We start from the raw sequence: 13,326 nt of genomic DNA on the forward strand, positions 1-13,326 counted from the left end.
GGAGAGGGCATTACATACCCTTGACATCAGAAGATGTTTTAAAATTCTATTTGCAAAGGCCCTCTGTCATTCTCAAATCCAACCAACTGTTTATTGCCTATGGAAATATACGGCAAGGACAAGCAGTGTCTAAACACACCATAGCTAGATGGATTTATGCTGCTGCTGACATTTGCCATCTTCATAGCTTCTGGACGTTTCCACTAAGGGCGTCCAGTTCCCAAACCTACAATTGCTCGTGGGGTTTCCTCGGCCATTGCTTTCTGCCATCAACAGGCAGGCAAGCCTCTACAGTCTTCAGTGAGGATTCATTCTACCAGGGCGATGTCATCTTCAACTGCCCTGTTTGCCGGTGTGCCGCCGCATCAGAGCTGCAGAGCAGCCATGTGGTCAAGCAGGCACATGCTTACGAAACACTACTGCCTGGGTACCATTAACAGAGCAGACCTGCAGTGGGACAGGCTATGCTTCGCTATCTTTTTCAATACGGTGAGCCTCTGTCTTCCCTCCTCCATTATGGTTTACCTTATTACTGTATGTCTTGCGTGACTATAGACATATTTGGTTTTATAAGTCTATGCATGTGTATCATGCTGGGAAGTTTTCTTCGGATATTACTGCTTTCTATTCTATATTCAAGCATGTGAATCTATGAAAGACACCCTAATACTGGAGATGAACAATTGTTACTTACCTGTAAACAGGTGGTTCTCCAGTATTGGTGTCTTTCATAGATTCACATGCGACCCACCCTCCTCCCCTCAGAGGCTCTCTTCTCCTCATAGACTCTGTGGTCACTCTTGTGCTACGAAAATCTGAGGTGCTGAGCTCTGAGGAGAAGGTTCTAGAGGGTTGCTGGCGCCTGATTGGCTGTAGTTTGGACCAACATAATGACAATGATAGACTGCAAATGGTTTTTTCCTTTTCCATGCATTCCTATGTAGAAATATGTGTAGGCTTGTTATGCCTTTTTTCTATTACATATTTCAGGTTTTATGTTGTTATATATATATATATACGGTCCGTGAGAAAAGCCGTGAGGCTGAAACGCGTCGGTGGGGTGTTGTGTGATAAGCAATAAAGCTTCTTGAAAAGTATCCGGTTGTGCTGCCCATTTTGTGACTTTCTAATTAAAATTGGGCTTGGATCCAGCCTTGGGGCTAGCACACACTGTGGAGCGCTCTGAATGCTGAAGGATCGCTTTGCTTGGAATATATATATATATATATATATATTATTGCTATTTTATTTACCGTGGGACTCCCACTCCGACGACGGGGGATATTCAAGCATGTGAATCTATGAAAGACACCAATACTGGAGAACCACCTGTTTACAGGTAAGTAACAATTGTTCTTCACAATATATTTCTTCCCATCCATCTGATTACTCAGGTTCTGAGTAAGATGTGTTAGGATTGTGCACAATTATTAGCACCAGACTGGCCTCAGAATGAGTAGTAGTTGAATCTGCCCAACCTGTCACTGCACCGTCCTCTTCTGCTTCCCCTCCAAGCCGTACCTACTTACACAGCGAGGGGGCTGGAATGGCAACCAAACTTTAAGAGCCCACACCTTCATAACTGAAGATTGAGCAGGACAATCGGAGTTCCTTTAATCTGCCATTTGATGTGGTGGACATACTTTGCCAGCCCATCTCCCCTCTACCGCATTTGTTTATTTCGAGTGTTGTCCCTGTTTTGCCTCTTGCTGCACCAAGATGGCAGTTTACCTTTTCAAGACATGATTATCTGATGTGTTGCAGTTTCCTTGGACCAGCAAGTGTGTGCATTGTAAAAGGCTATTTGACAGACTTTTAGGCTTTTCTTTGTTTACCAGATTAGCTCTGGTTAAGTCCCCTATCATGTTGAGTTTTCTGAAGAGGTTAACCCATTTCAGTCAGTCAGTCAAACCACTTTATTCGATTAGTTTAAAATCATAAAAGTTCATCACAAAATACACAAAACATTAAAATACAGTTGGGTGATACAGCATTTTTTTTAAAACACTCATGTTAAGCTAAAATAGAGTAAAATTCATGTTACAATCATTACAGGACATCTTATTTTTCTCCTCCGGGCAGCAGCGACTAAAAAGTGCAACATTAAAAATATTCCATGGGTTATCTAGTAACTGCAAGTACATTAAAGCAGGTTTGACCTGTAGAAACCCCTTCCCCCGTAGAAGTGGGAGAATAAACTTCTTTCTAATATCAGAGTACAGATCACAGAATAATGTAAAATGAACCGTATCGTGAAGTGAGCTGTGATCGCACTCACAAAGTACTGCGTCCTCTGGTTTGTTCCAGCCCTGAAAATTCCCCAGTATAAAATGAATCAAATTAAAACGAAATCTTATCAATAACCAGCGATGGAACGGCCTATTTACTAGCTTTAGGTAAGGCTCGATAGATAGGGTGATAATTAATAGTGAGCCCTAACCAAGGTTTTTTTTAGTTCCTCGCTCTCACGTTCCTGTGCGCTCAAACTTAGGAAGTGTACTTCCACCCAACTAATATCACCTTTGGTGATTTCTTCCGGTTTTACATAAATTTCGGGACGCCCTAATTTGAAAAACATAGCTTTTATATAAGAGAGCCTAGGTATATCAATTGCTCTATCTAAAAGGACGGAGTCTTTTAAAATCTGTTGATTAAGAGTAAGTTCGGGGTTCAACCACATTTTAATCCAGCAAATCAGTGGGGCCATACTCATCAAATCAGAGACATATCCCATCCCCAGCTCCTGGTGTACAGCAAAGGTTGGAGATGATTGGGGGATAGAGAGGAGTGTACGGAAAAATGTGTTTCCCCTTCTTCCATTGTAGTGACTCAGTGAGTCTTTGACTTTGCGTACACGTTCCTGATGGATTTTGCATCAAACCCATAAAACAGTTGCTCTTTGACGCTGCTTACATTAAATATTGTGTTCCTGATTGCCATTACCTCGACTTGCCGCATTAGTGAGATGCAGCCTTAGACATTTTCATCCCAAATTTAAATTTTTTAAGACAAACTGTCATGCTGAAGGTGGTAATGCTGTTTCACATTGATCGCCCAATCACTCTACAGACAACCTGCCCACCTCCTTATCCCAACCAAGAGAAAAAGAGAATGTAACAACCTAGATCCCAAGAGTGCCCTCAGTTGTTTACTTTGACAGGACTTCGAAGTACTGGATTGACTATCAGCTTTTTCCTGTCTATGCTGGTTTGCAGCAAGGCAAAGGATTAAAAAAACAGACAATTTCTTGTAGGATCCTGCTAATTATCAAGAACTGCTATTCTCCTGCCAAGAATAAACCTCATGTGGGCCCATTCCATTAGGGAAAATGCCACATCCTGTATACTGTGTCCTGGATATCTGTGGGCTGCAACATGGGCTTTTGTCTACACCTTCACCAGGCCTTATTGCTTCGACTCTCTAAGTTTACACTAAGCCCACTTCTTTTCAACATATATTTGCCCCGTTGTTCTCACTCATTGCCCATTGGCCCCGTTGTTCTCACTCATTGCCCATTGGGGTGTGAAGGCGATATCATACGCCAACGACACCCAGTTGGTGTTTTCGTTAAAAGAGCAATCGGAGGATGCCTTTAAGTGTTGTAAGGGCTGTCTGAAAGATATTTCCTTTTGGATGAATAATATTACGTTGAAACTCAATGCCGCGAAAACGAAAGTGCTGTTCTTTGGAAAAAATCCACCGCCACCAGCGGACCCCTGGTAGCCACAGGAAATGGGTTCCCCTCCCTCCCCAGCAGTTATGGCTAAATATTTGGGGGTTTAGTGGGAGACTGATCTCTCTTTTTCTGCCCAGATCCAACAAGTAACATCATCGAGTTTTACCAAATTGAGAAGCCTGCGGAAGTTCCACCAATTGTTTCCAGAGGACTGCCGCCGAGTCATAATTCATGCCACTGTGACAGCTAGAATGAACTATCTGAATGGCCTCTATGTAGGTCTGCCGGCTTACTTGATTAGATTACAGGTGGTGCACAATGCAGCTGCGAGATTAATTAGACATGTACCATTCCGTCATCATATCTCTCCGCACATCAAGGAGCTCCACTGGCTGCCAGTGGCCAGAAGAATTGAATGCAAGGCTTTGACATTGGCATTCTGTTCAATCCATGGTAAATGCCTGAGCTACCTGAAACAACGCCTTAGCAGCTACAAACAGAATTGACTGCTGAGATCGAACACACAAAACCTATTGTACACTCCACAGTTTAGGAAAGCCCGGATCGGTGCCAGATCTTTCACAGTCAAGGCTTCCGAGCTCTGGAACTCCTTGCCAAACAACTTAGTATATATTGACTCAGAGCCACTATTTAGGAGAGCGGTGAAAACGTGGCTATTTAGATTAGGTTAATACGCTCAGGTTTCTTGATGATTTTACATCCTTGCCTGCCACTTATTGTTATAGCGCCGGGACAACTCTGCTCGAGGTAGCTGTTCACCCTCTACAAATGTCGGTATTTTTATTATTGTTATTATTATTTTGCTAGATCTGTGTTACAGGTAGGCCTGGGTGGTAAATTCTGTTTCGCTCGTGGAATTTGGGTAATTTCCCGTTCCGCAGAGAACACGGAATTGCCAAAAATTCCACGATCCGTGCCTTCGTGGAATTTTTTGCTTGTTCGTGCTTTCAAAATGTGTGTTTGTGAGATATTTCTCCCCGAGCACTCAATCCGCGTTCGTGAACAGGAAAAAAGCATTGCGAACGGGAGGAACAAGCAATTCCGCGTGTTTGTTGAACTTTTGCGTGCTCGTGGAGATTTTTTACCATTTCGCGGCGCTTAGCATAGCGTGATTACGCAAATTCCACCCACTTGATTTGACCATCTCCTCATCCCCACCACCTCGAAGGTAGTGCTTGGGTTTCGATTCAAAGGTGGGTAAGGAACCTGCAGATAGAACTATCCATCAAAAGAACAAGTTGCTAGCCTTCTGTAACGGTCTTTTTGGTAGATTATCTCCCTGGGGATTCCTCATTTATCCCACACACCCCCCATTCTGAGGAACAGTAATGCATTTTTCATAAGGTCCCAAGTTAAATCTGTACCCTTCAATTTCTGTCAATCTCATTGACCTGGTCTTCGTCTCAGCGGGCATGGAAAAAAAGAAGGGGAACTGACGTCACTGCCCCTGGGTGACATATTTTTCAATTCTCTGGTATCGAATCAAGGGATGAATCCAACTGGCAAGACGGAATCGATGTACCAACTTACACAGCACAACAAAGCTGTTTCAAGGTTTAAGATCTAGTCTGAGACTTAAAAGAGTATCAAGTGACAAGGATTGTTACCTAGGGTAAGTAACTTGTTCTTTTGCGAGCAGAGGTCTAAAAATTGTTAAAGTTCCAGTAAGTATTCAAAATGTTCTGCTGTCATAAATGACACCTACTGATGTTCCCTGGGGAGTGGTTTATGCAAATGAGGCTAATATCCAGAGATTAGTATATTTGTTAGTATTCATGAGATGCTGCTGTGCCTTTCCTAAACTTCTCTACTGCTATGAATTTACGCCTAAACCAACCAGACATAAATGGTGAAGAGGGTGGCAAGGTACTTGCAGCTTCACCACAAATTAAACTAATTCCCTAGCTATACATATGCAGACCCCCCTTATCCCCCCCACCCATGTCATTCTGCACTTGTTAGGGGAAACTGGTGCCTGACAGGAAAGTTTCTGGGACCGTACATTCGCATCTCATTTGGTTTTTGTGAATCTGAGAAGTCATTGGTATCCACGATGCATAAGCGTAGGTTTATCATAAAGTGAGTTGTGGTTTTTGTGGGGAATTGGACCCCTTGACAACGTAGTGTTGTGTGAATACGTCGTTCTACCGAGTGGTGTAGCGTTTAGTTTAAATTGGTGTAATGTTATACAGGGGCTGATCTGTGGCATGTAGAGGTTTGGGCGGTTTGTATCTCCTGTTATTAAGTGTCATCTTTTGTGTAATGCAAATACAGATTTCCAGGAACAGGCCAGTTGCTATCATGCAGCTGCACAGCTAAATTGTGCAAGGTGGAGGAATAGAGGTGCAGGGAGGTAGTTCACACCGTAATGTTGCCGTTGGACATAGGCAGTGTTTGCAGAGGTCGTGTCAGATGAGGCAGGACGATGTTGTACACTGTCGCACAGTAGTAGGGCAGTGTCGCAAATAGGCAGGGCGGTCTTAACTTGACAAAACAGTGCTGGACAAGCATGATGGCAGCAAAGCGGTGTCGGTAAAAGGCAGGTCATTGTCAGGCAGAGGCATGGCATCCGACTGTGCAGTGTCAGACAGGGAGGGTAGAATGGAGCCCGGTGTCCGACAGAGGCAGGCTCATAGGGAGTGCAGTGTCAGATGGAGGCTGGGGCAGTGTCAGGCAGACATCAAGAGCAGTGTCAGAAAGGGGCTCGTGTGGTGTGGAGCTACATAGTGACTGCGTGGTGCGGTGTAGAGGAAGGGTAATAATGCCTTATGAAGAGGCTGAGTGGTGTTATTCAGAAGCAAGTTATTTAATAATAGAGAAGAATGGTGAAATATACAGACCGAGCGGCCTTGTACATTAGTGGTGACATTGCATACAAAGGCGTGGTAGAAGGTTTGTGGGGCAGAGAAGTATTTTACAGCAACATCTGCTATTGTATAGAGGATGGATGGCTGTCTTCCAAGGCAGGGAGTAGCATTCAGTAGGATAGTGCTGCACAGAAGAAGGGTGGTAGCATGGTGGCATACAGGGGTGGAAGGAGCCAGTCAGAGGCAATGTGCTGTTTGATAGAAACCCTGTGGTAGTATATAAATGGTGTTGAGCTACCGAAGAAGGGATGGTATAAAAATATAGCGTTGTTTTCCAAGGCCAGTTGTCGTTAATACATTGACTGGATTGAATTCTGTGGTATGAAACGACTGGGGGTATGGTGGGTAGTGATAACTGTGGGTTGGGGCTGTACGGAGGTACTGTGTTTTACTGATGGAGGGTGTTGCTGCAAGGGGACATCGTGGTACTCAGGCAGCAAAATGTTATACTAACGTAGAGTGGTTTCATACTGGCTAGTAGTGTTACACGGAGCTGTGCCTTTATATTGAGTCAGGGTGGTGTGTAAAGCCGTGGTGGCGGTTTATTGAGGTCTGCTGTTGCACAGAGGAGGATTGGCGTTATACAGACTCCGACTGCTGTATTTCGAGACAGCGAGGCGTTGTAGAGAGGTATGGCGTTAAAAAGAAGCGGGGTATTTTCTGTCCAGGCACGGTTGTTTTGTACAGCGGCACGGTGTTCCACAGAGGCGGGGTGTTTCTACGGAGGGTGGCGTTACACCGCGACGGTACGCTGTTCACGTAGGCAGGGTGCTGTCCAGAGCCCCGGTGCTGAGCTCCCCTCTCCCTCGCACAGCAGGCTCCCTCCGTCATGCCGTGCATTGGTCCAGGGTAGCAGGTGTCGGCAGCATCCTGTCCTCTCTGCTCCTCTGTAGTGAGAGAGCAACATATGTTGAGATTCAGAGAGCACCTTCATCCAGCGAGAGGCTGTCCCTTTAAATAGAAAAAAACCCTGTGCGAGGCAGAGGCTGGAAAGTGCTAGAACGGCGTACGAGGCTGACAGTGAGAGCAGGATCCCTCAGTGGCTGCCGGATCGTACGAGCAGAGGAGTAGAGCGAGGCCTGTCGGCGCAGGGTCCACGTCCATCCTCCCGGCACCCTCAGAATTAAGCCCCGGCAGGAGACGAGGAAGGGACCGAGCCTACGTTTAGAGCCCGAATTACAAAAAAGCAATAAAAGCAAAGCAGTCAAGTGAATGAACCAAAAGCTTTTTTGCTTTTTAGGTCGAAAGAAGAAAAAAAAAGACCGTTCTTGATGAGCATGGATGCAATATTTTTCACAGCGCTGCATCATTCGGTCTGTGGATTGAGGCAGGTGTTCTGAGGGATCGGCTGAGCATCCTGCGTTACATTCCAGTGTTTTTCTCTGTGTGTTGTGGGATTTTTTTTTATTTTTTTTTGGTGCCTATGTGTAATTGTGGAGGTAAAGCGCTGCCGGAGATTCAGAGAGCATCCCGCTAGCAATCAGCTGACAGTGCTCACCCGGGGCTGCAATGTGCTGCTGCTTCGCTCGGTACCCAGGGAGCTGCAGCGCCTGAGCAGGGAGAGGGCTAAACTATGCATTTCAAACAGCCGTGCCTGTGCAGCACGCGGGGCCAGAGAGACGCAGCCGGCGCCGACACAGCCCAGCGCGACTTCCCCCTTGTTTTTATCCATTTCTGCAGGAACATGTATTCATAAGGGATGACGTGGGCCACAGGGATCCCAGGCCTGATCTGCGGCCTACCCCATCCGTCCAGAGTCAGGCCCTCCACTACCGGAACCGTGAGCGATTCGCGACAATCAAATCAGCATCTTTGGTGAGCAAACAACCCCCCTCCTCCTCTCTCTCTGCAAAGGAGAAGGGGTGGAGAGGCAACGCTTTTCTCTCTTTTTTTTTGTTTGTTGGCATAGCAACCACAGGAATTGCAAAATGGATATTTTATTCTGTGAATTTCATGCCTTTGCTTTGTGTTTTCCTTTACCTGTCTTGTGCGTCTTCCATGGGTTTGTGTGTGTGTGTAAATGTGTTCATGTGTGGGTGTGTGCGGGGATGCATGTAATACGCCTGCACATGTCTGCAGGCTTCGGCATTTTTTTTTTCTGCTTCTCTATGTGAGTTCATTGGGGTATGACTTTCTGTGTAGTACGTACATGTTCGAATGTTCGTATGTTTTGGGGACCTGTTATTTTGTGTCATGTTCTCAAAGGGGTGTGATTTTAGGGGAACATCGAAGCTTTTTTGTATTCTGAATTTTTAAGCGGTGTGGGTTTGGGGGGGGGGGGATTATTTAATTTGGGTGTTAATGTGGATGGCTACCAGAATCCTTTTCACGGCCCTCTTTCAGGTATCCTTGACTCCCGTTGAATACCCAGAAGCAGTTTTTGATTGTAAAATGGCTGACCTCGGTACATGCATCTTTTGACCACCTATGCCCTCTTGCCATGTTAAGCATATACCTAACTGTGGAACTCTGTTTTATGTTTGCATTGGCCAGTAAGTCTTTCAGAATGGGTCTGTCTTATTTTATTTTCCATCTGTTTTTGCAAGCATTTTTTGGGGTTATCTCGTCTTCCTTTGATCTTCTCCGTGGAGCCTGATACGACTGGGGGGGGGGGGGGTATTGCATGGGCAGTGCTTGTAACCACCTAGGCCTCATTTCTACCTAATGTGATTTTGCCGTACGGTAGATTCACAGTCGATCTACTTACTGTGAAAGACACATAGAACACATGCAGAATCCCCTTTGTTAGGCTTACTGTACACATACTTGTTAACCGTAGTATATTATGCTATGTGAAAGCAATTTTTGTTAAACTGCACTATGAACTTATTTTCTTAAGTGCAGTCAGCAATTTTGTTTTACGGTTCTGATGCTTCTTTCAGTAATTTTTCAATTAGGGTAACGTGGAGGGTTTAGCAATATTCAGTTGGGAACGATAAAGGGGTAGTTGGTTGCAGAGTTTTGAAGCGAGAAACTACAGTTCCTCCAATCCAGGATCTAATGAATGGGCAAGAGGTTGCATAGCCAAATGGATTTTGTTTGGTACATAATGGCTTCTTTATGTGCATAAAGTAGGTGCTATAGTGTGGTTGCACTTTGGGTCATTAATGACTTCTGATCAAAGTAAAGAGGAACCCTACCCCACTTTAATGTTTCAAAATGTGTCACCGAGCTGGACCCTATCCAGGTTCACCAGAGGACTATAGCCCTGTGTTCCAATGATTTGGATCGAATACCAGTCAGTAGAAGTAATCGAACATGAAAAATGTCAAAATATTCAGAGTGCCAAACAGCCTTTCTGGTGTAAGCCTGGACACATGTATAAATAATCTAATTTCAGGTTTGCCTAAACCAAAGACATACAGTTCATATTTGTATCAGATAGCCATACGATGTAAGCGCACCAGCTATCACAAAGCCAATGGGAGTGTACTCCATTTACAGTAGGAGTTCCAGTTGGCAAGATGCAATCAAACCCTTCTAGCATAGGTCTGCGAGTTATAAAGAAAGGGTGCATATTGACCTGCTGCAATGTCGCCACATAAGCTTACCCTGAATTTCACTTAATAATGTTCTGTGCAGCATGTTAACCCATTTTTTTTATGTTAACTTTACTTGGAAGGTGTTTACATTATTATTGTTACGTCTACCCCAGTTAACGTGTAGCCATGGCGGTGATTAAAAAAAAAACCACAGAGGTCAGCCAGTTTATGTAAACTATATGAAATTAATTGTTGCAGGAGGTTTTAGAAAAGAGGCCACGGGGAGGACCTGGGCCAGCGTTGACACAAACATTTGTCCCTCATGCTACTTACAGAATATGAAAGTGACTCAAATTCATCCACTGATCGGTTATGAAGGGTAGACACAATAGGAATCTAAATAGGAGTGTGTTTGACTGTTCCTCATGAACAGTCTTCTGATCTCCAGCCTTATTTAGAAGAGTGGTTTGAGAATATGGACCAGTGCTAGGATACCCTTCTGAGTGATTGTGCGCTCTAAAAATCTGCTTAATAATCGACTTTTCTTTAGTAACACCCTGCCAGTGTTTCAAGATAGCCAGGGGATAGTTTACTGTGGCCAATGTGTTGGATTATCTGTACTTTGTAACGGTCAGGGCGTGTATTTCCATCCTTCTCATGTTGGACCTGTCGACTGCCTTCTAAACTATTGATTATAGGATGGTGCAGGTGCAGCAACAAGGTCCTGTAGATAGTTATGTGGAATACCCTGCAACAGGTTGCCTTTTTCAGCATAACCCAACATCTGACCATGTTTTACATGTTCTCCTCCTTTCCACCTTGTTGCTAATGCATCATTGGAAGTGTTTCAGAGTTAGTCTATTTTGCCCATTTGGTTAACTTATGTATTAGGACACAGGGTAGACATCATCCAGAGGCCTGTTGCAGCTGACAAGGAGGCTCTACCATAGCAGATTATTTGTCAAGACCTATTTTGTTTCAAGCATATTATCCTTATCTTGTACTATCACTACTCTTTCTTAGTGAGCTCTCTTGTCTGGTTAAATTAGGCCATTACGACAATCCAAGCATTAAAGTTAGCTTTTTTAGAAGACTATAGCCTCTAGTCATAGGTGTTGAGAGAGTGTCTGTTCATTGGAAGCCAAATAGAATATTCCACTTAGCAGTTGGGCTCCTTTTTCCTTGAATTGGATACTGAAGACATATTTTTTCATTCTACCACAATGAAAACGTTAAAACAGACTTTGAAGACCTTTAGTGCAACCCACAACATTCTTCACTATCTTTTTATTTGCCCACACTTTAATGTGTGAATGATTTGGTCCCTAAAATAGAGGTGGCCTATTATTGTGTCAGGAGTGCATACTTCCTAACTGTAGAGAGACTACAAATGAGGTATGAAGCAAGAGACCTCTTAAAATAAAGGTGGTTTTAATTGTTAAGATCTTTTTGAAGATGCAGCTCTTTCAGGGGTGAACCAAGGTTGGGTGCAACATTTGCAATAATGTATCTTGCTCACTGAATTGCAATAAGAAGATTACAAGGAACCGTATGACTGCTTGCCGCAACTATGCCTAATAATTGCAATAAGAAGATTCTAAGAAACAGTTTGACTGCTTGCAATAACTATGCCTATTTAAGACTGTAAGAAACCTTTTTGGAGAAAATGCTGAACCAAGCGAATAATAACCCTCATATGTCAACGCCTTTCTTGTCTGTCTTCCATATTAATTGTTTTAATTGACATTTGTTCAAGATTACATTGAAAGATATACATGTTGAATTTATATCATCCTGAAAAAACATTTGATGTTCTTGATACTGCAGATACCCATTTCTCTATGATCCCTAGCTGTATATTTGATTATAGTTAGAAGTACCACCTAGTTCTCGTAGTTCATTACTAGAATCAATTGTTATCTCATTTCCACTGGCTTATCTAAAAGGCAGGGTAAGACTGGGGGTTTCTTCAAAATAATTTGGTTAAATACAGTGAAACCTCTTTTCTCAATGTTGTGTTTCCTACCTCAAACTGTTGCTCCATTGTCAGAGCAAAAGGTAAGGGGAACAAAGAATGTGCCTGTTTTGTCCCCTATTAATGAGAAGGTCTTAAGCATGTTTGTCAGCTTGAACACTATTGGTGATAACGTTGTGTAATAATTTTAACCAACAAAGTAACCCAGGGCCAAAAGTTTACTTCTCTTAGATTTGAGAAGGGGTAACGATATTTCAAGAGAATGAAAAGACTTTTCAGTATGTGAAGAGGTCACAATGATGAGTATTCCATTAATTGCTTTGAAAAAAATATGTATTGAATAGTCTTTCTCTGTGATAAGGCCCTCTGAACTGTCTCACTGTTATGGAATGATTTTGTCCCTCAATTGGGTTGAATAAATGCTGTGAGGCCCACATCCCAGGTCTACAGAATAAGTGTATTTCTGATGGATACATCTGCCAGTGGATTCCTCACCTTGTGATTCCTCACCTTGTGAATATCCCCTGCGCCAGCAGCATTCGTAAATTTTTCGTAGCTCTCTACCTCCATTGGGCAGCCAAATTCTCCAAGAATGTCACTTGTCTATTCCTAAATGTCCTTTTTATATAACAAAATTATGTATGGGGCTCTAAATCTACATCTACCCCTTTCCTTTGGCAATCCTCAAAAACTCTTAATTTTCAGACTGCAGTATCATCATAGTTATCTACTTTACAGGTTTCTTTGGTATGTTTTTTTTATACCTGGTGACCTTTGGGCTATTCCCATTTTGGAAATATGAGATGTTTGCCACAGTTGACACCTTTTTAAACCATCCTTGTCAGAGTTGTACAATAGATTACTTAATATTTTCATGCATACCCTCCATTTGTTTGTCCTCTTCGCTACAATTTGCTTGTTTTATTTAAAAATACAATGAAATGCCCTAACTGTGGGTTGCATCCTAGATCCATATCTTTTAGACACAGTTTCTCCAATCTTGGGACTTTTCTGTTACAATTACTGCGTGTGTGTGTGAGTGAAACCAAAACGATCAATGGAAGTTATGCACCACTTCAACTCCCAAAATAGTTTAGTTTATCAAATGAAAAGTAAAAACAAGCTATCCCGACAGCCTGAACCAGTTGTCAACCTTGCTGTAACTATATGAGGCCCTGGATAATTTGAGTTTAAAAATGAATGCAAAGAAAAGTTTTGCAATGACCTGCGGGAGAGGGAAACAAAGGTATAAGAGTTTTCATGCTGGGGGGAGCAGGATAGAACCTATTAACACCTTCACTTATC

At 43.2% G+C, this 13,326-nt stretch overlaps 1 protein-coding gene across 5 annotated transcripts in view; it reads left to right on the plus strand.

The window, feature by feature from the left end:
• Positions 1-13,326, plus strand: part of TAOK3 (TAO kinase 3) — a 1,265,547-nt gene that overhangs the window by 798,575 nt on the left and 453,646 nt on the right. For 4 of the 5 annotated variants that reach the window (XM_078667094.1, XM_078667098.1, XM_078667095.1 and 1 more), the window contains one exon: positions 8,245-8,379. The exons of the other annotated variant lie outside the window; for it this stretch is intronic. In XM_078667094.1, coding sequence (XP_078523220.1) covers positions 8,245-8,379 — 135 coding nt within the window. The remainder of the gene's footprint in view (positions 1-8,244; positions 8,380-13,326) is intronic. 5 annotated transcript variants of the gene reach the window in all.

Source organism: Lissotriton helveticus, chromosome 11 (genome assembly GCF_964261635.1).
Source record: "Lissotriton helveticus chromosome 11, aLisHel1.1, whole genome shotgun sequence".
Taxonomy (NCBI): Eukaryota; Metazoa; Chordata; class Amphibia; order Caudata; family Salamandridae; genus Lissotriton; species Lissotriton helveticus.